Source organism: Thermobia domestica, chromosome 14, assembly GCF_964235325.1.
Source record: "Thermobia domestica chromosome 14, izTheDome1.hap1.1, whole genome shotgun sequence".
NCBI classification, from domain to species: Eukaryota; Metazoa; Arthropoda; class Insecta; order Zygentoma; family Lepismatidae; genus Thermobia; species Thermobia domestica.
In genome coordinates, this window is record NC_137467.1 from 61,439,997 (window position 1) to 61,463,585 (window position 23,589).

Sequence of the window (23,589 nt, forward strand, 5' to 3'; positions counted from 1 at the left end):
TTCTCCTATTTCCTCCTACATTCTCATTGTACTAATTATTTCATATCACTTTCATGTACTATCGTATCTTTTCCTAAACGGCATAAACATAATACTTGAAACTTGGAATTTCATTTCATTGCATTCATTTGTAATAAAATAATTACAACCTTTAAAAGACATTCAAACAAGTGTTTTAGAAAACAAGAGTAAACTTTAGCACAAAAGAATACTGCGCACATTTTCTTTCGATGATCTTTGTAAATATCACTATTTTGGAACGAAAAAATGAAATGAAATCTTTGAGTTTTACGTCCCACGATTATGCTGGTTAGGCTAAAGGAGACGGTGGTGATGAGTAATGAATGAAAAATGGTGGAATGAAGAAAGTGGGAGGAAACGGGAGAACCCCGAGAAAACCCCACGCACACGTTGTTTGTCCACAACAAAGTTCACTTGGCGAGGGCTAGGATCGAACCCGGGACCCCAAGCACCAGAGGTGAACGCTCTACCACTGAGCCACCGCGGTCCTCGTATTTTGGAACGAATATTCAGGCATTGCAACTACATACACCTATATCAACCTTGGAAAAACATGTAGGAGAATATTTTGTTACTTACTATTGTATTATTGTAATATATTATAAATAAGATGGCATTATATATATGTGCATAAATGTGCAAGAAATAACTAAAAATCAATAAAACCTTTTTTCTTTTCTTTCTTGGCGGGAGCTTATGTGGTTCGGATTCCACGGTAAGTTTTAGGTCCACGTTTCATATAGCCTCGCTGGTGAACGGGACGATATGCTCAAATCCATTCTTTTTCCTCTTTACATGCAGTAGATAGTATTATAGGACTTTGCACTATGTCATACGGAGGTGAAGTTCATTTTTTCTGTAAAAAACATAACAAAGGTATGTTAAAACTTAATGTAAAGCTTGGCGTTTGCTTCTATTTGCTATAAAAGAATGCAAAATACCACCACGGCTTATTGAATACTTTTCGTGGCATGGTCTTGCATTCGGTTCCTGATGGAGTACACTCACTTTTTTAAAAAAATAAAATTAAAACTGTAGATACTCTCTTATATAGACTGGGCTCTAGAAAAGGAAGTTAGAGTATAAATGACTATTTATGTACACAACTGACATCAATTTCCGGTAGGTAAATGAAGCTATCATTACTATTGGCTAATAATTATTATTGTGATTAGGATTTGAGAAAGAAATGTTATAGGGATTGAGAATGAGCTAGTCTAATCTCTAGATTGAATAATAAGTAGTTTCATGAAATTTCTGATATATTTGTCTCTTATATGTATAAATACTATAATATAAAGGCCTACGGCTCTGGTGGCCTAATATATTATATGAGCATTTGTGTACTATATAAATAAAAATATTATGATGGCAGTTAATAAAACCTAATTTTTATTGGAATGTGCTAGGCTAATAGTCTATATATTTATGATATCTATATATTAAAATGCTGAGTTTATATGTTTGTGGACGTTTATTTATTTGTAACCAATTATTTTGCAACGATATCTCGGAAACCATAAACTCTAGAAAGATGATGTTTTCACTGATCGATTGAAAATTTTGTGTAGATTGTCCAGTTCTAACTGAATATTTTTTTAAATGTCGTTATCTCTTTATTACATTTTAAGATGTACATTGCAAGTATTGTTTTTTTTTTTTTTTTAAATAAAGCATCATATTCTACGAGTTATACATTCCAACACCACACATTTGAATACGGGATTAATATTTCTCTCCGGCGTTAATTATGTAGCCAAATGATAATGAAAAACGAAGGACAACCGTTTCTCCAGTCTAAGACGAATCTTTATTGTTTGGAGTGTTTTGCGCAATGAACACCATATATCACTGACATTAGAATTAATTGTGTGTGTAATGTATTTTCTTATTACATACTGCACGCAAGAAGAAAGAAAACAGTGATCATACATGCATGAGAACTCTAGTCGCAAGTAGGCTCAAATCTCGCAAACAGTGCGAGATATTGAAAAAATCTCCCCTTTATGATACCCCCTTGCCAGTTTCTATGCTCTGTGTCTGTAAAGAGACATGTACAGATGTTGTGAGGAATGGCAAGAAGACTCATGTTCATATGTGAATGATGTACTGTATAGAGAGCACAGGTTCAGCTAGTCCTAAATATTAAATTACATATTCACTGTGGATTTTATTTTATCTTTAAATTGGAAGACTATGATTGAGTACATACTCTGAGATAGGGTACATTAAACAATATTACCACAACGAACATTTGGATCTTTTTAAATAAACTAACAGTTACTTTTCAATGAGTCCTCGTACTTCCAAATTATACGAAACGGGTATTAAGATTTGTGAATACAAAAAGATGTACATAAGAAAACCATAACTTACCTCTTGGTAGCTAATGTATATAGGTTTATTCATTATAATCCAGACAGTACTTTCCCAGCATCCTGGATGCGTTGTTGACCCTTCATACGTCATGTAATAAGACGTATCAGGAAACAAGGTACTTAGGGATAGATGGCGGACTGGAGTGGATAAACCTAAAACAGAACGAGAAGGCACCATATATTAGAAGAAAAGTCTCATTTAATGTAAACAGTTTAGAGAAATCTGATATTAATAACATAGTCTACCAATACACTTATATGATTGAAAGTGCATAAATTTTATACAGGGTGGAACACAAGCAAATAGACGATTTAAATTTGGCGCCAGACCGGTATCTTTGTAGACGGTACGGTAATACACACATCACTGGGTAAAGCAGTCTTAAGTTGTTATGCAGCGTTGGTCGGAAGAGCATCGAGCCTTCCCTGTGGAAACGTTCTTCAAAAACGAAGTTTCCGCTACTATAACGCAGCGAGTGTTTCGACGACATTTTGAGCTTGGAAATAATGGGAAGATCTCAATACACCAAGCAATATTGAATCGTATCCTACAACTGAGGTTTAGTGCAGCGTTTATCAATCGCTGTGTCTCGACACATTGGTATGTTGCAAATACATGTCAGGTGTCTCACGAGATTTTTAATGTCTCCTAAGATCTGTGGCAAAGAAATTATATTTGTAAGAAAATAAAAATTTATCGCCAATCGGCTTGATTTCACACTTGTCTTCCAAGTTTGTAAAACTTGTATTTCACAGTCGTTCCATAATAACAAAAATGTATTATATATACATTTATATGTTTGCATTTTGCATCTAGTAAAAAAAAATTCACACATAGGGGTTTCGTGAAAGTTTGAAACGTGCTTTGGTTATCCCAAAGGAAAAAAAAATGTTGAGAAACGCTGATCGAGTATATCCATTGCCAACAAGAAGTCTCCTATCAAAATCGAACTGTACGACGTAGAATGGTGCAAGCTTTTCAATGTACGGTCCCCATCTTTTCTTTGCTGGAGATTTTCACATGTTCCGGAAATCACGAAGTTTATTTATTTATTTTCGGTCTTTGCTGGAGATTTTCACATGTTCCGGAAATCACGAAGTTTATTTATTTATTTTTGGTCTTTTGCAATAATTTCCTGCAAAATTCATTCCGTTGTTTCGAAGCATAAGGAAGGAATTATTGCATCATTTAAATATTAAACGTGTGTTATTTTGAATTATCATATAAGATGTGTCGAATTGTTCTAGGGATTATCTTCATCCCGGAGAAATTAAAATACCGCTAATTTTACAGTAATTATGTGATATCTTCAAATAGATAAAAGATAATCGAAATGTGGAACAAGAGCGCCCTAGACAATATTATTTTACATGAGACACCGTTATCACGCACTTATCTGCTTTCGATTTCGAGCCATTTTGAAAATCGGAATTTATTTTCACGTTTCTAAACACCTGAAAACGGAAAGCCACTAGGTGACTTGTGATAACGGTCCCTCACGCAAAATAATATTGTCTAGGGCGCTCTTGTTCCATATTTCAATTATCTTTTATCTATTTGAAGATATCACATAATTACTGTAAAATTACCGGTATTTTAATTTCGCCGGGATGAAGACACTTAAGAATAAGGTGGTTGAGTTGCAAAAGCATAATGCATATAGATTTCCAAATAGCGTATTTTTTAGTACGAGGTAAGAAAGATTGTGTAGCAAAAAAAAAAAAAAAAATCTAGGTTACGGGTTAAGTTATACAATGCTTCCATAATTTGAAACTTTAGTGTAGAGAAATACTTATGCCAATTAGAGTCAATTGAAGTGAAATTTGTGCGTTATTAACAGTTTGAATTGTGGCACCTTACTATATCAAATGTCCTCTGATCTTGGGTGTATTTGTTAGTTTTTTTTATTTTTAATTTTGAGCTCTTATTTGTTAAAGTTCCGTAATGAAATTTTGTCCGTCATTTCTTTTCATTTTGACAAGCAGCTTTCAACAAATATAAATGTATTTATTGAATAGCATTTTAAAAAATTAAAATATTGTGTAGGTAATCAAAATATGAATTAAGTATAAATTTATATTCTTACGAGATAGTTGAATTACCAATTAATCTTATATTGATGCTTGTGATTATTTGTATACTTAACAGTGTGTGTTCCTTTAGGTGGCAACAGTGTCCAAGTTGCTTAACGTTTCTCAGCTGTTTTTGACAGGGTGTGTGGCATATATTTTAATCACGCTTGATCGTAGCCATAGGAGCTAGAGACACGGTTCTGATTGGTTGAAGTTAACCGTTTTTTGCCACGTAGCAAACATATAGCACAAATCAAACGCCAGCTACTGTCGGCAGTCCTGAACGAGCATGCTAGTACATGGGCTAATAATTAAAATCGCTTCTGTCGTGGGTTCGAACCCGGGCCTAGGAAAGATTTTTATTTTTTTTTTAAATATTCATACTTTTATCATTAAAATAAGATATAAATAATACTCATTTGCTCTTATACGTAATATGGAATGCATAAAAAGTTATTTACTCCGTTACGAAACAAAGCTGAGCGTTAGCGAGCGAATAAGGTTAGAAGCCCCGCAGGGCTTGTTTTGTTCCATCTTTACCCCCAAGATAATAACACGTGACATTACCACGTACTCGTTGGTGCAACTTTCATGTAAATCTAACCTCACCCGCTTCCAAGTGACCAACTTAAGACAGGTAACGCGTGGAAAGATATATGTGGGTGTGTAGAGACTACAATTATAGTTTTTGGTGGACCATAAATCATGGTCGAAGATCATACAATATACATCGAACAATCAGCCATCGTATCGCAAACAGTTACAACTAAAGACCTAGTGAATACGTTCATTTTTTTGTAATATTATTGTGTGCAAATTGAACTTATAATTACCTAAATATATTACATTTTACATTAGCTGCACTCGTGTGGTGATACGAATCAAACATCATTACAATTCATTACGAATATTGTTTCTAGCATTTTCATTTTATTTAGTCAAAATATTTCAAATATACACATTTAAATTGTACAATTGGTATAGGGCAGGATCGACGTGTAAATATGTAAATGTTCTAACATTGTTTAAAAGTCGTTTCTGTGTCGAAATACTCATTGGACACATCAGAAGGCCAGGTACATTTTAAACACTCTTAGGACAGTTTCTGTTTACTACTGTTAGGAGATATTCTAAACATTTTTTGTCCAGTGATAGAACATTTCAGGATAGTTTTGGACATGCTAAACCGTGACTAAAATTATTTTGTTAAAATTGCCCAAATTACGTTCAAACACTGATTTAGTTTTTGGTAGTATAATACATTACACTACTAAATATTTGAGAACGACTTTCAGACACAGTTATGACACTTTAGACATTGCCGACTCTCTTTGAACTTCCTCGGATGACACATATTCACCTCCTTTTGGATACTGTATTTTCCAAATATGTCCAAATTTATTTGCAGAATGTGACCTAACTTTGTATTCGAAGTGTTTTCCGAGAAGTGTTTTAAATATGTCAAACTAGTCAATGTTTTCTTTAAGAATTAACGCTTTCTGGACACCCGAATCATATTTTTAAACACTATTTTATCAATTTTCTTCTCAAACAAACTGTTCTAAAAGTGTTTAAATAATGGTTTATATTTTACAGTGAAATCGCGTTCAATCACTGGTTTATTTTATGACAGTGTAATAGAGTACTAGCTGTAATCAGTACTTTAAACGGGTAAATTTTAGAAAGTAGAAATCTTACGTTATGTTTTAGTCTAAGGTTAAATAAACACGTACAGTCTACTGATCTAGGCAATGTACTAGGATGTTGTAAAGTAGGATAATGTTTAAAAATATGAATTTGACCACGTAAAAGTATGCCATAAACCGCATTTCATTCAAACATTAAGCATTGGAAGAAGTCGTCCTACAAGAATTAAAAAAATCTATTCTAAAACTCTGGAAAATAGGAAGCTTATATTATGTTTTAATCTAAGGGTAAATAAACACGTATATCCTACTTATCTAGGCAATGTACTGGCATGTTGTAAAGTAAGATAATGTTTAAAAATGTGAATTTGACCACGTAAAAGTATGCCATAAACCGCATTCCATTCAAACATTGAGCATTGGAAGAAATCGTCCTACAAGAATAGGAAATTTCTATTCCAAAACTGGAATCGTTTGTGAAGAAGACAATTGAATGAATAAATGCTCTATTTTCTTCTGTTAAATGAACGCTGCAAAGTACAAAGACTTCATCAACACAGATGTTATCTCGCTGCCTCTTGTTCTCCTTTTCTCATTATTTCTCCTTTCCCTCTCTCATTTTCTCTTGTTTTGCCTCTCGAGATATTTCTCACTCTGTTTGAAGGATAGAACGAAACCAAAGAAAGCAAAAATATGCTTCCTCATTTCTCTCTCCCTGTATATGTTGACTTCTCTCATCTGTTTTCGTCTTTGTATTAAGACTTAACATTCCAATTAACAATGGTCGTATTTCTTAATGAGTCAAATATAAAAGCAACTTTAATGGAGTAATGTTATCTGGTTTCTTACTATGGTGCTGTAAATTTTCTCACTAACGTGTTATGCGTGCGCACATTCAGATTAAGGAGCCCTCCTTCCCTCATCCTCCACAAAGATTCGTCAGATCTGACCCGTTTTAAACTATGGCTTTTTAAAAGTAAATTATACACTTTCAGTTAAGCAGCTACAGCATCACCTCTCTTTATCATAGGATCATGATATGTACCTCATTCTTTTCAAAATAGAACAGCCTTTCAAACGAGTACCATTTGCGTTTCCCTATGATGTTTCTAAAACGGAAAATGTTTAGAGAAAGTGGGATTTTTTCTGAAATTCTTTTTATCAAATTTTGAGCCCCTCTGAATCTCCACTGTGTTAAATCACATATCTCAAAATCAACTACAAAATACTAAGGGTTACATTAACTGCGTGTACAAAATTTAAAGCTTCTATTTTGAATAGTAAGAGCGGAAAAATATTTACAAATGAGCTAAGAACATCCCCACAATGCCCCAGATGACCAAGATGTAATATAAAAATTTCCTGAGACATTCCTATTCATTCTAGGATCATGGTTAATACATCATTTCTTTGGAATAGAACAGCCTTTTAAATAGTACCACTCGCATGTCTTCATCATATATCTGAGGCGGGAAAATCGCGAAAGAGGGATTTTTGTTAAATATATCCTTTTTTCTACCGTTTTGTCCCTCTGAACCCCTGTCTTAACGCAGATCTGAAACAAATCTGGAAAACACTAAGGGTGCACTGAATGAGTGCAAAATTTCCATCTTCTAGTTCAAAAGTAAGCCCGCCAAAAACTAAAAATAGGCATAACAATGATTTAAGTTATGAAGTCATCATACTCTATTGCTTGACGCAGAAACCCGTGAAAGCATGCGTAACGTATTCTAGTATGTCTCCAGGCTTGAGAAAACAAAAAACGGTTGAGAGCCTTAATGGTACATTTTTAATCGAATAGTAAAGACTCTACCCTATCACCTAAAAATAGGAGATATAATTTTAAAAGGTTTCTTAAGAAACTATATACTTATCACTATGATTTTAGTCCTTTCACTAAACTAGTAGCTAGGACTCACCTTTAGTGCACAGGATTAACGGTTCCATTTCATCTAAAAAAAATCTTCAAATTAAAAAGTACAGTATTATGGTGGTTCGGATTCCACATTAAACTAGGTGCACATCTCATATGGTCTCGGTGCCGAAAGTGATGAATGAACTTCAATCTAAAAGACCAATTATCAATAGTGAACTGTGAAAAACAGGAAAATCTTACGTGGATTATTTTTTTTTTTCAAGATACATTCACGCTATGCAAAACCACATTGATTAAAGTTTATTTGTAATGAGTTTAAATTGAATTTACTTATCAGAAAAATGTAGAATAATACTCGTATACAAGTTTAAATATCTATATACTAAAAGGTTAGGTTTATATGTTTGTCTCCAAAGAAACGTTTATATATTTGTCTCCAATTTTTCAACAATGAGATCTCGAAAGCCACAAGTGCTAGAAACGTACCGTTTTCGCTGATCGATTCAAAAGTTTTTGTAGATTGTGCAGTTCTAATTGAATATTTAAAATAAACGTGGCCTTTATTTTTTTAATTACATTTTTAGGGTTACAGTGCAAGTATTGGAATTTTATAAAAAGGATCATATAGCTGTATACAGGGATTATATATCTCTCAGGCGTTTGTTTCATGGCCAAATGATATTGAAAAGCAAAGGATAAGGACCCTCTGCAATAAGAAGGTAATTGAAAAATGAGGTTTTGAGTTAAAAAGCTTATAAACTTAAAGTGCAACCTGCAAGATGCAAATGAATTGTGTTTTTCTCACTACAGATGCTTTGTATACGCACTACAGGCGACGGAGAAGGAACGTAAATTTTCTCTTTTATGCCTCTACTGCCTCTTTTATGTTTTACCAGAAATCGAGGTAACTCGACTTACCTTGTTATTGCAGCGGACCCTTCAATTTCTCAAGGCAAAGATGAATCTTTATTGTTTGGAGTGTTCTGCTTAAGGAACACTATATATTACTGACATTATAATTAATTATTTATGTGATATATTTGCTTATTATATACTGCATGTAAGAAGAAAGAAAGCACTGATCATACATGAATTAGAAACTCCAACCGAAAGAAGGCTCAATCTTGCAAACGGTGCGAGATATTGAAAAATTAATCGAAAAAATCTCAACTTTATGGTATTCCTTGTCGATTTGTATCAAGACATCTTTCACTTGTGTCTGTAAAGGGACATGTAGAGATGTTGTGGTGACAAGAAGATTCATTCTCATATGTGAATGATGCGCTACCGGTATGTAGAGAGCGCAAGTTCAGCTACTGATGCAAAAAAAAATTAATAAACTATTAGATATATGCATATGACTTGCGGGATTTTTGGACAAATGAAACACTTTTGGATTATCTATTAAACGAACAAACATCACACAAAATATTGTCTATTGTTGGCTACAACCTTTGTCCATGTTTCAGATAAACTACAGTTCAAATCGAGTAGTTGTTCTTGGGAGTGGCTTGCAAAAAGTGTCTGACCAGGTTTCAATAGCTCTTGATCCCGTCAGATGTAGAGTAAAGCCTTCGAAACAAGGATATTGCATTTCGGTTGAGATATAATAACTGGACTGCATCAATTAATGATCATCTCGGTTTTAGATTGTCAAAATAAACCTGCTTTTCATCGCCAGTAACAACGCTGTAACTTACAAGGCAGGGTAACCAGGTGTAACACGCCGATTGTAATAAGATTGCACAGACATAGAGAATATCGAAAAAGAAGAGACACGTATATATACCGGCCAACAAGCGCATTGAAGGGGTCAAATAGGGGCATAAAAATGTGGTCAAAATGAGATTATGTGGAATATAGCGAGAACAAAGAAATATTGGAAAAGGTTAAATGTCCTAAATACTACCCATAGTCGAAGCAAGGCAATGAAGTAGAATACACCCATGCGAAGAAAGCAGAACATCCGGAATGGACCAATCGCGTGTACAACATTGTCGCAATGTGTTACGGAAATGAGTGAAAAGGGTGGTAAGGAGCAGAAAGAAAGAAGGAACAAAAACAGAAGATACGTGGGTTTGCTTTGGGTGCATATGTTGCCCCTATAGGAAAGAGACGCAGATTCATCTCAATGCACGAAGATGGGATAACACGCAGGAAGGATGCTAACGCCGTTCGTATAGACAGCCAGCGAGACAGTACTGCGTAGTGGGTTGCATATATCGCATAATGGAAAGAATGATGACATGGATGTTGGAAACGAAAATGTGTGTAAACACAAGTAACACAAAAACAAAAATGCTGCTATTACTGTTATGGTGTAGGTGTATTTACGTAGTGATGTAATGTTAATACTCATGCGTGGTACTGATATTACTGTTACTGTTTATCTTAGTATGTAGACCATCTGCTATTACATTCTACTGTGCAATGAATTACTGTTCCCATTACGCGAATATGCAACCCACTGCGCGGTACTGTCTCGCTGGCTGCCTATTCGAGTGGCGTTTGCATCCTGTCTGCGTGTTATCGTATCTTCGTACATTGAGATGAATCTGCGTCTCTTTCGCATACGGGCAACATATGCACCCAAAACAAAAACACGGATGTTCTGCTTTCTTCGCATGGGCGTATTCTACTTCACTGCCTTGCTTCGACTTCTTTCCGTTAACTAATATGGGACTCATTTTTCTTCCTCTTGGATTTTTCTTAAGACATATAGACAATTGTCTACTGGATTATCTCGTAACGATTCTGTAAATTATTTTTGCATTTGAGACGACTCTTCATTCAGTAAGACATCCAATTCGACATCTTCGGACGGGGATTTCCCATTTTCTTTGTTCTTAACACTGTTCTCGCCATCTATGGATCGTTTAAACCAGCGTTCATATATTTGCTGACTGATGGAACATGTTTGCTGAAGGTTTCCACAAGCGTATGATTGGCTTCAGTAGAACTTATAAAATAGAAAGAAAATAGAAATAGAAAGAAAAGATATAGTAAAGTAAAAACTTTCCGTAAATGACGTTTCTCCCGAACAAACGTGAACATTCTCACAGCGAAAACAAAACACGTTTTTGATATCCTAGTCAAATGACTTATATAGCGTGATTTGAAGCTGGTATCTCTGCCTCTTTACTACAAGTGTTACCAAATTAAACAAAAATGATCGTGTAAGAAATAAAGCCATTTAACAGCAATTCCGCAAGTCATATACAAACATCAAATCAATACTCGTGTAAATAAAAATGAAAGTGACTATGTTTGTGATTTAATAACTCTTGAACCATTCGATCGCTCTCGCTCAAATTTTCAACATAGATGAGGTTCAGGACTGGGATGGATTTCATCATTTTGCTTTGACGGTGCAACTTAGGAGAGGCGGAAATATATAAAAGTGACCGAAAATGACCGATATTAGTGCCAAATTCATAGTTTTCGGGGTCGCTGAGATTAGTAGTGACACTTCCGGTGCTGTTTATATCCAAATTCAGCCCCGCAACATGAGGGAAGGGTGATATATATATATACAGGGCTGGATTTAGGGGGGTGCAAAGATGCACGTGCACTCCCCGCCTTCGTTGTAAATATACACTACCTAAAATAAGAAGCTTAGTTGTGAGTTTTCCAAAATCAATACAGTAGTTTAAGTCAATTTTCTGAAGGTTGAAGGTAAAAAAATTCATCGAGAGCAAACACACAGCATTTCTAAAGAAATTCTTCATTCACATCACAGATGTCTAAAAGAATTTTAAAAACTCCAATTTAATTCAAATGCACTGGTAGTTATTGGTGCACCCCACCTCAGAGAATCCTGGATCTAGCCCTGTATATATATAAATGATGGAAAACGACCGATATCAGGGAGAGCTTCAGTAATAGTAAAAAGAGACTGAATAACGGAACATATTACTATTTTTTCTTATTTTAATTCAGCAAAAAGGGCAATTGACATTAGCAAATAATAAAGAAAATGCTGGTTTAAACATACTCATACATAAATTTAGAAAACTTGAATTGTAAATTAATAAAGAAATATTTCAGTTTTACGTCCTACGTATATGTCAAATAAGTGAAAGAAGACGGATGATCAGTGAGAATAAACCATTATGAAAGAGAGTGAGAAACAAGAATGTGGGAGAAAACGGGAGATCCACCACAAACACAAGGATTCCTCGCACCAGGTGTGAACAAGGTATATAAAATAACAGATAGCTCAAGTTCGCGTTTAGTGTTGTCATTGGCTCCCTGTCCGTGACGTCTTGTGGAGGAACTTTTGCCCATCTTGAAACAGTGTAATTGCGTATCTATGCAGTGTTTCAGTTGTTCTCTTGAGAGATGCCAAGCGACACCCAAGGATGTTATAAAATAGAGGATCTGCTCATATGTATCTTCATCCTATTAAGTGATGAATGACCGTCATTTATGTTGGCTCAAAACATTGCGATCCTCATATGTAGACATGTAGTATGTCTGTTGTTTATTTTTATTTAAGTCGTTGCTTTAGATGGATATTGTACAATGATTACATGTTGCACGTATGGGTGTACAAATAGGAGTGAGAAGAAATTACCCGAAATAACCTTCCACAACTAAGAAAATCACCAATCATAGGATACGTACGGCGGTGACGTATGGCTTCGCGTTTTGTAGTACGGGCAGATCTTCTATTTTATAATATCTTTGGCAATACGTCCACGTGACGTCACCGACCGCAAAGTATCCTGGGAAAATGAGAACAGAAAGGCTGAATCGGGAGTCCATTTGAGATGTGAACGCACTTGCACTGAGTCAACGTGCCCTTTTGAATATTTTGAGACTTGGAAAATCCTTAGAATATTAGTCGCTACGAATATAGCAAATGTTTCTTTTTTCGCTAAGCATTAAAACATCAAATAAGAAACAAAAGTTTATAAAGATCTTTTGAATCTACAAAATACCTTTTTATGTTTTAGACATTTAGTAGAGAAACGATCAAGGTATAAATAAGGAAACGAAGATACAAGAAAAAAAGAAGAAAAACAAGGAATAATAAACAAAAAAATAATATGAAGAAAAGAAAGAAAGTAAAATAGTTTGTTTTTATTTGGCTTTTTCACAGCCGTGTGAGAGCAAAGCACGATTCTTCAGTTTTTTGAAGTGACTGACTGAATGAAGGCAAGAAAGATGAAATAAGATCATTTGTAGTCTAGTCTAGAGAAGAAGAGACACAACACGCTGTTGTAAAAGGGGCGTCGCTACATTTCTATTATCAACTGACAGTATGAAGCTGAATCTCGTAACGCTGAAGAAGAAGGGGTTGCAAAGGTTTCTCCCCTATCTCCCCTTCACCTTTTAGAAATCCCTTAAGTTTTCCTTCATCATTCTCTTAACCCTCTAACTTCTTCCCATTTCTCTCTTCGTTTCTAGAAAAAAGAGAAAAACAAGAAGAAGAAAAGAAATGCAGAAGAAGTACAGGGAATAAGTATTCTGCGGAGAACGATATTTTTTGAGTGGAGACAAACAGCTACTGAACTTCAGACGGGTTATTATTTTCTCATGTCGCTATATTTTATGTGTTTTAAATTACTCAAAGCGATTTTTTCCCTCTTTTCCGCCTACCTCCACTTTTTTTATTAACCGTATGTTTTTTTTACCGCTGTTTAAAAAAAAGTGGAAAAGGTAAACCTGGAGAAGGAAAAAAGTATGGGCAGATAAAAAGAAAGGGAAGTTACTAAATTCAGCATTTATATTTACTCTTACAGAGATAAAAGAACCGAACTGAAGTATATTTTACGAAAAAGATACGGTACGTTATGTACGAGAGCGTTTATTTATTGACAAAGTTGAGGAAATGTTTCCTGATAAAAAAAAAGAACTAAGCGACCTTTATTTCTTTTTAAATTATAAATATTCGTGTAATGTTAATATATACTCAACACTGTATTTAACCAGTAAATACTGCCTCTTATATATATAAATTCCCATTGGATAATATACAGAAGTTTTATAATAGAATAAACAGTTAATTCTGCTGTAAAATGTAAAGCCTAAATATGCTGATGTTAATTAGATATGCAAGTAAACGTAAACGCAAAATATGTAAATGATTATGAACAACTAATGTAAGTAGTTACTTTGTGTCTTTTATTGCCATAAATGATAATACAGGCTGTTTCTAAGTTACGTAAAGAACTGTTCTATATATACATACAGTATGCGGCAAAACAAACAGTACTGAAGTCACATGGTTGACATTTAAATATATCAACATCGTTGTACAACATAAAGAAGTATAAGAAACGTTCTCAAATGGGTATCCATGAAACGTTACTCAACACATATTATAAATTTAAGAGGAATCGCGTCTGTACATCATGTGTTTAAAATGTTGGTCATTGCGTCAGATATATTCTTCCTGTAGATTGATGAACATGTTAATGAAAACTGGAGTTGCTAGAAGAACAAAACAAACCACTGAATCTTCTTTCTTAAGAGCCTTCATCCCGGCGGAATTAAAATACCGCTAATTTTAAAGTAATCATGCGATATCTTCAAATAGATAAAAGATAATCAAAATGTGGAACAAGAGCGCCCTAGACAATATTATTTTACATGAGAAACCGTTATCACGAGACTCACTTATCTGCTTTCGATTTCGAGACATTTTGAAAATCGGCATTTATTTTCGTGTTTCGAAACAGCTGAAAACGGAAAGCCACTAGGTGACTTGTGATAACGGTACCTCACGCAAAATAATATTGTCTAGGGCGCTCTTGTTCCATATTTCAATTATCTTTTATCTATTTGAAAATATCACATAATTACTGTAAAATTAGCGGTATTTTAATTTCGCCGGAATGAAGACTCTTAACTCCGGTATAGTCGCAATCTGTTCGGAAAATTGCTTCCTTCTGCATACCTCACATGTAGGCGTCTGATGTCGTGAGGTAAGGCGAGTGGGAAGGATATGGAAAATCAGATTCACGGGAAATCAACCGATGTCCAAACTATTGGGAACAAACGGACAGGTGACTCACTTGCAGTGTGAACAGTAGATCCGCCTTGGTGCATCCATTGTTGTTATAACGACAGATTTTTGGAACGGCAAAAACCACGCAAACCATGCAAGAATGGGTCAATCAACCAGGGCCGTAAATTGTGGGAGAGCAGGGGGGAAACTGCCCTCCACGGAAGCTCCCCGCCATTGGAGGGAGCCCACTTTAAGACAAAATTGTCTTATTCTATATACGATACAAACATGAAATTATAAATGAAGCATCAAACAGGTTCACTGCATTACTTAATAATAAACGATACAGCACATAAAAGGTGAATAAAACAAAAATAAGTCGTAGCCCATTTCAGTCTACTATTAGGGGTCCTAAAAACGATATTTACTTGCATGGCTTTGAGATTTTTCGATATTGTCACCTTAATTAACTTGTCATATATAGAACGAGCCTAGGGGCGTGCGGGAGGGCCCACAAGCTCGGAGGGCCCAAAAAAGTAAGAGAAAGATGGAAAGAAGGAGCATTTTTTCGAATTTTGCGGAGGGTCTAAAACAACATTTTCCAGGAGGCCCAAATATTAATGCTTGCTCTTCCAGGAAAAATCAAAGTTATGGCGCTATAATCAACTGTTCATTGATGTAGCACTTAGGGTACACAGCTGAATTCTACGCCAAGCTCTCGCAGATGTTTTGCGGAGATACTCCGGAGTCAAGAGGGTGAAGGCGTGTTTCACAGCTGCTGGTAATTCCTGCGTTGTGTGATATCGAGTGTTTCTTACTTGTTGCTTTATGAAATCCCAGAGAGCATTGTCTGGTGTCCTCAAATCGGGACTTCTTGGAGACCAGGCAAAGGGAGCTGGTGAACATCAATTAAGGGTACGCCCACTTCCGGATCACCCTGTATTTGATTGTACATTAGGCCGAAATCGGTAAAACTGAATTTCAATATTGTATGTGAATCGTTGGATTGATATATATCTTAAAGACAAGGAGTATCCATGGAAAAACACACTTAAAGTGTGCTCGAAGCCTTCCAGCTTATAACGCCGCAGGAGCTGAAACTCCGTGAGTAGGAAGACACGGAGGCGTATCGAGCCCTACAAAAATAATGGAGGTGCTCATACGGACGCATTGAACACGTAACTATATTATTAAGTATTATTAATGTAGTGATGAAATAAGAGCAGGTGTAAAGAGACTTTCTGGTCACTGTATAATGGTACTAGCACTGGTCATTGCTGCTACCTCTGAAGAAGTTGGCTGGCCCACTGTCTCGAAATTAATTATTAAATAGATCATGATTTTTTAAAATCCTAAAATTCCGCGATACACCGGTTGGGAACCAATGATACAATGGCAAATTAGTTCGTTTGTTTCATAAGATTGAGATACGTTTTCAACAAGCTCTGTGCACATACAAAATATGGTTTATGTACGGGACTTATTTGTTCTGTATTGACGAAAAATCCTCTTCTCCTATATAAGAAAAATGTTACCAGTACTGAAGAACAATTGTGAACAGCACTGTTAATGAATTTGTGGCCCCTTGTGACTGTGGCTTAAGGGAAGTCGAATACCGGCAAAGGCTTATGTGACCACATGAAGCATTAGAAGTATTACAGTTGTTGACATTTCCTTGCAAAACACAGGCATTAACACTGTAGTTCTGCCTCCATGGGAGTAAAAGGCAAGGGGAGGGGGACAAGGAGGTGATAGTGATTTCTCTCCCCCTCTGTCTCTCATATCACCTTCTCTCAACTGCCTTCCTTGTCTTTCGGTTGCCTTTCCATTCTATCTCTAAAGCATCGACAAAAGACTACCTTTATTGTCAGTATATATATATATATATATATATATATATATATATATATATATATATATATACTGAAACGTGAAGTTAACTATGTTTCTACCCTTTTCTACTCCATTGAAACTTTTTGGAGACATCCACGATCAAGGTGGCTTCGTTTACAGAACCAACTTATACCTTAATTAAAGTTAATCCGGATTAGATTGTACATTACCAACGATAAGTTCAGCGTTTGTGTATGTGTGCTGTTCCATTGAGTGTATTCGGGTCTTGGTTTCATTCTGTTCAGAATATTCTGATCCTCTTGTTCATAATATAATACAAAACCACAAGATTTGAAGAATGGTTTGATTTGTTTAAATAATAACGAGAATGTTTTGAAATATTATATTGAATTATGCATAGAGTATGAACACATCGGCAGGTTGATTCGATTATATTTTTAATAAAACATATCGATAATCTCCGAAATGGTTTGGTATCACGTATATATATATATATATATATATATATATATATATATATATATATTCGTATAGACTATTTTTTGTCCCTTGCCCTTGAAGAAATCACCTTCTGAAGTGTGGACATACTTTTAGCAAACTATCTTGTATTAAAGCAGTGATCACCAAACCATCAGTCGCGAGCAACTAGTAGCTCACGCGGACATTTTCGGTAGATCGTGTTAACGTTCCGGTTGGCTAACCTTGATTCCTCCATTGAGCTGACGCTAACAACAGGAGGCGCTGACAATAACTGTTTCTTTCTTCCGCGCAACTGGCATTGCCAGCTTCATCTCACAGTTGATTGTAAACGCGTGGGATTGCGTACGTGATGTTTTTCGTATGTACATTAGACATTTGCTATGTTTTTCGTGTGTATATTAAACATTTGCTATGTTTTTCGTATGTATATTAGACATTTGCTATGTTTTTCGTGTGTATATTAGACATTTGCTATGTTTTTCGTGTGTATATTAGACATTTGCTATGTTTTTTGTGTGTATATTAGACATTTGCTAACTTGGATAGTTTGATTTCATATTCACTAGAAATTTAAGCTTATATTCAATAAACAAATGTAAGATTTTTTTAAAAAAAGTTGGCAGTTCATTTGGTTGGTAGCTCACAATAGGATTTAAAAATTATATGGTAGCTCAGATGCTTTTTAAGTTGGCGACCACTGTAATAAAGCATTATATTTAGCTATTTTTAAGCAAAATGTTGGAGTAACAGCGGTTTGTACAGGCTTGCATACCAGTCAATAGTATTATATCAACTATTAATTAATCATTTTCAGGTAAAAGTTAAAACTCGATTTTATTTTCACCAGTGGCGGATGTAGGCCAGGGCCGGAGGGGCCTAGACTCCACAGTGTTTTGAGTAACAAAAATAACTTAAGCTAATATTTATATATTTTTGAAAGTTTATAATAAACTCATGATATACCTACCATAATCTGGGTTCTGGCTGCCCGACCCCTTCCTCAGGTTTTTACCTTGTAGCTCCGCCACTGTTTTTCATCTTGTTTTGAAGGATATGGAAAGAATAGTTTTCTGTCAGAGAATTTGTAATAAAACTTATAATATTCTCATGTAATGATGAGTGCGAATTGGCCTGATGTGATGACGACAAAGTTTCTTTTCTTATCTAAGAAACTATCTAACGGCGTAGAGTGTACGTCGGATCACTCGTGGAAATAAATCCCTTTGTGGGTTACTCGATCTGAACAATCTCAGCGAAATTCCTAGTAGAAAACATTCACTAATTTTAAAGAAGTCAGTTGTTACGGATTCGTCACGCTTCACGTTGATCGGTCACTAAGAGCTCTTGAAAGTCTCATAAGTCCCAGGACCCCGACCTACATACCGGTAGTCAACCCAAAAATGTAAGGGGGGTGTTTGGGGCCCGATCCAACCATATTATAGTTCATTACCATATTATAGTACATTTGCAAGCCAACTGTGAAAAGTTTAGGGGTAGCAGAAATTTAGGGGACCCGGCCCCTTAGACCCCTATGGATACGGGCCTGCCGAACCAGTGTTAGTACTTTTCCATAAGATTCCCTCAAATTACTCAGAATTTTCCCTATTTTATCAAATTTTTCCTAATTTTTTGAGTGTCCAATTTCTAAGACAGATGTTATGTGATAATATTAATTTAGCTATATTGAAAGACGTGCCAACCACATTTGTTTTATTCATATTTTGATTCTATTTTTTATAACTTTATCCTTCCCTTCTACAAAAAAAAAAAAAAAAAAAACACAAAAATACACAATCCAAAAATGGGTATAAATTATGATACTTTGAAAACACACACACACACACACACACACACATGGTAAAATTGGATCTGAAAAGATAGGGAGATGCATGACGTCAAGAATTCCCCGAGCCTATCTTTGCCCATTGTAATTTTTTTTGAACGTGGGTGACGGCACAGATATTTTCTGGAAGTGGGGGACGACGTCACTTTTAACCGTGCACACACAAAAAATATTGCTATTGTATTGGTTTATTTATGAAAAAGAAGGAAAATATTAAGGACATATTGGTCAATCAATCAGCGTGAGAATTTCTCTGGGATTTTAACTTTTTATTGAAAAATTCCTCTTCCCCCCCCCTTTTTTTTTTTTTTTGCAAAATTTACCTACGAAATTTCCCTAGATTAGGGAAATTTTCTTTAAACTACGAACACTGCTCCGAACAAGTAGTGAGGCTCATGATTTATAATCATCGTAAAGTTGAGAGACAGTGGGTCTACACTCTAAGTTTGGCTTGGGTATTATTCACTTACTTAATAATAGTTAATTACCAACTTTATCATTTGTCGAAAAAACGTCATATACAAGAACTCGCAGATATATGAACTGAATTTCTGAATTGATAAGGAACCGAGAACTCGTATTAAGTTGTTATAAGTGCCCACAAAGGAGATAATCATGTTCACTTCATAAAAAGTTAGTTAGAGAATGTCACCTAAAATACTTAAGGCAGTACAGAGACAAACACACATCTACACAGAGATACTTTAAATTAACGCGTTAAACAAACACTCAAAATAGAAGCTTGTGTACCTATTCATGTGTATGCTTTCCTTCATATTTGGTTTACAAACAGTCAATTGATAAAATTCAGTTGTCTCTACGCTACAGCTATTTCAAATCTTTCGGAAAACTTACGCAACAACACCTCAGAACGTACGCTACCACATGGGATGAATTTCACAACACTTTAGAAGTTTCTACTCGAAGAAATCTAATGAACCTAAGACCGGTGACCGTACTGCCCAAAGATTATCGTTTCCGCATTCTGTAAACTCTTAAGGGAAATTTGAAGCAAGGAAACTATGTAGTATATGATATCATTTAACTGAGTACTAATAAATTAGATTTTGTTCGAGGATTCTTACAGACCTCTGCTGGAATTGCCAACTAAGTTTTTTTTTCCAAGTTGATTAAGAATCACAGTGTTATCCCTAATAGACGTAAGTGTGTAAGTAACAATTGTCAGTTAGATCCATGGGTAGCACATTTACCAATATTCCATTAAACTGATGGGGAAAAAGATTTATTAGAGCACATATGTAAACATCTTACATTGATTCCATAAATCACTTTAAAGTTCGAATTTGTCAAGTAGTGTCACTGATCACATCATCTCTTTTGGAAAATGCATTCCGTGTTCAAAAGTACTGATGGAACATATGCCGATGGGTATATATAACGCTATTAATCACGACAAAAAAAGTACTTGATTTGATTTGATTTAATTTTCAGTTTAGCATCCCTTTCAGCAGCGAGGCTGTATGAAACTGGAGCTACAACTTAACGTTACTCCGAATCATATGAGCTCTGACGGGAATCGAACGCGGGTCAACCACGCCAAAGGCGCATCCGCTAAGAGGGTCTGCTTGACCTGGGCCCCCATTTTGTTTCGCTAATTTTTAATAATCCAAGACGATACAAATGAAACAAATTACGGTACAATCCGGTACAAAAAAGGTCTTTCAAATGAGTCAATTAAATCGATCCTAGGACATTGTGGGGGGGAATCTGCATGAACTTGGCCCTAACTTTGTTTTCTTAATTTCTCATACTGCAGTACAGTACAAGCAAAAATATTTGCGGTACAAACCAGTACAAACGAAGTACTTTCTATTGATATACGGAAATCGTTTGTACCGAGAGATGGGGGGCCTGGTTCACAAGGGCCTAGGAAAGTTATAATTTTACTAAGAGCTATAGCCTCCCCCCTTGACGCTCAGGTATACACTGGATAAAATGGGCTTCAATCCTGCTTTACACTGGATAAAACGGTAAAATATGGTTTAGCCCCTCCCTTGATCATATCCTGGATCCGCCCCTATATATATATATATATATATATATATATATATATATATAGGGTGACTGGTAATTCGATGCATTCCTTGCAAGGGGATATTCTACAATTATTTTGGAATACTGGAATATTTTCACCTGTATGAACTAGGGATCGAAAATCAATAGTTTCTGAGTAATTTGCACATGTGTGATTTCTTTGAAATTTGCCGGCTAACGAGAGGTGCACGAGAAAGTTCTATCCTGACCCACTTCTACATATCGTAGAGCATTGAAACTTGTCGTGTGTTATTCTGTTTACCTATGTTGGTCATGTGGTAATCTACAGGTCGTAACTCTGCACCATTGCTGTGTTATAGGTCCGAACGTGAAGTAAGGTGTAGTGGTCCAAAATCCATTACTGCACCTCAGAAAGCAGCGTGACAACTTCGCAGAAGTACTTGCCCCTAGGAAATGACTGCATAGTTGGGAAGAAGTGGGATGAAAATAGTGTGTGGTCAAGAGAAAACGCGAACTATGGCGGATATCATACGCAGGTTCGTGCATCTGTCAGGCCAAGATTTTCGAGCAGTGAACGGGTGCGTTGTTTTCTAGGAGGTGAATATCTTTTCCTAGCATGCCACGCTCTGGGATTTCATAGAATCCAGCAACGCACGCAGAAGTGAGGCATAATATATCCTGGTAATTGTGGTATACTTTGCTTGCAATGCACGTAGTAATACCCCATGCTGATCCCAATGAACGTGATCATTTTGGTCGCTCAGTTTTGAACACGGGCTTAATTTGGTGTTGGCACGTTGGCACGCTTACACTGGTTTGACTAGGTTTTCCCTGGATTTCTTCACTCCTATCAGACCAAGGCCAAGATGATATCTTCTAGAAGGACAGCGCCATTCCTTCCGAAATCCTAGACCCACCTAAAGGACCGATGTGACCACAAAGTTGGAGGTCCGAACCCTTTCTTGAGACATTTTCTTGCATAAATACATAAAAAAGAAAGAAAGAGAGATATAGCAATCTAATACACCGACGTACCACTACCAAAGGAAGTCCGTGTTCAACTCTGGCCGACCAAAAATGATAATCACTTTTATTTGGGATCAGCATGGGGTATTACTGCTTCTTTCCAAGCAAACGGTGCCACAATTACCAGGAAATACTAAGCCTTACTTCTGCATGCGTTGCAGGATTCTATGAAATCCCAGAGCGTGGCATCCTGACGAAAGGTGTCCGCCTCCTAGAAAACAACGCACCCGTTCACTGCTCGAAAACGTTGGCCGGACCACACAGCATTTTCATCCCACTTCTTCCCAACTATGCAGTCATTTCCTAGGAGCAAGTACGTCTGCGATGTTGCCACGCTGCTTTCTGAGGTGCAGTAATGGATTTTAGACCACTACACCTTACTTCACGTTCGGACCTATAACACAGCAACGGTGCAGAGTTACGAGCTGTACATTACCACATGACCTACATAGGTCCACAGGATTACACATGCAAAATTTTAGCGCTCTACGATATGTAGAAGTGGATCAGGATAAAACTTTCTCGCGCACCTCTCGTTAGCCGGCGAACTTCAAAGAAATCATGTATGTGCAAATTACTCAGAAACTATTGATTTTCGACCCCCTGTTCATATAGGTAAAAAGGTTCCAAAATACTTGTAGAATATCCCCTTGGAAGGAATGCATCGAATTACTAGTCACCCTGTATATATATATATATATATATATATATATATATATATATATATATATATATATATATATATATATATATATGAAGAAAAAGACCGATACTAGTATCGAATCCATAGTTTTCGGGGTTGCTGAGATGAACAGTAACATTTCCGATGCCGTTTATATCCAAATGTAGCCTCCATTAGTATTCCTAAAGAGAAATGATGACACGTAAACATAATTGAAAAAAAAAACGATATTAGTTCCGTATTCATGGTTTTTGAGGTTCCTAAGTAGATTGGTGACAGGTTTGGTATCCTAAATGCCCAAAATGAAACTTATTCCCCCCGTGGGAAGAACAGGTATTGTTCAGTAGTGTATAAACACGTATTCTAGCAGAAATTGTTTAGCAAACCATCCAAATTCGTTGGTGGACAATGATTCAAGTCTTACTAATTATATATAAGGATTGAGATGTATATAGGGTCTACATAAAACTATAGTAAATGAGAGAAAATGAAAGTCAATTCTCAAGAAAAAGGAATTTTGTTTCTGAAAAAAATTAAGTTTGGAAGGAAGAGAAACGGAAACATTTGTATGAAAAGTAGTGTCCTTAATTTCCCGTTTTAATTAATTTATACACGTGTTAATTTACTATTTAGCCAAAATTCACTAGTGAAATCCTCACACTTAAACAATAATAAAAAAAAGTCCATATCAACATAAGGCGAAAAGCGCGTTATTTCGAAGTTACGAGATGCCGAAATC

At 35.8% G+C, this 23,589-nt stretch overlaps 1 protein-coding gene across 1 annotated transcript in view; it reads right to left on the reverse strand.

Annotated features, from left to right (window-relative positions):
• The window catches only part of CARPA (Carbonic anhydrase-related protein A), a 799,359-nt gene that overhangs the window by 150,809 nt on the left and 624,961 nt on the right, over nucleotides 1-23,589 (reverse strand). Inside the window, exon 7 of the mRNA XM_081737978.1 lies at nucleotides 2,398-2,552. Within this exon, the coding sequence (XP_081594104.1) occupies nucleotides 2,398-2,552 (155 nt within the window). The remainder of the gene's footprint in view (nucleotides 1-2,397; nucleotides 2,553-23,589) is intronic.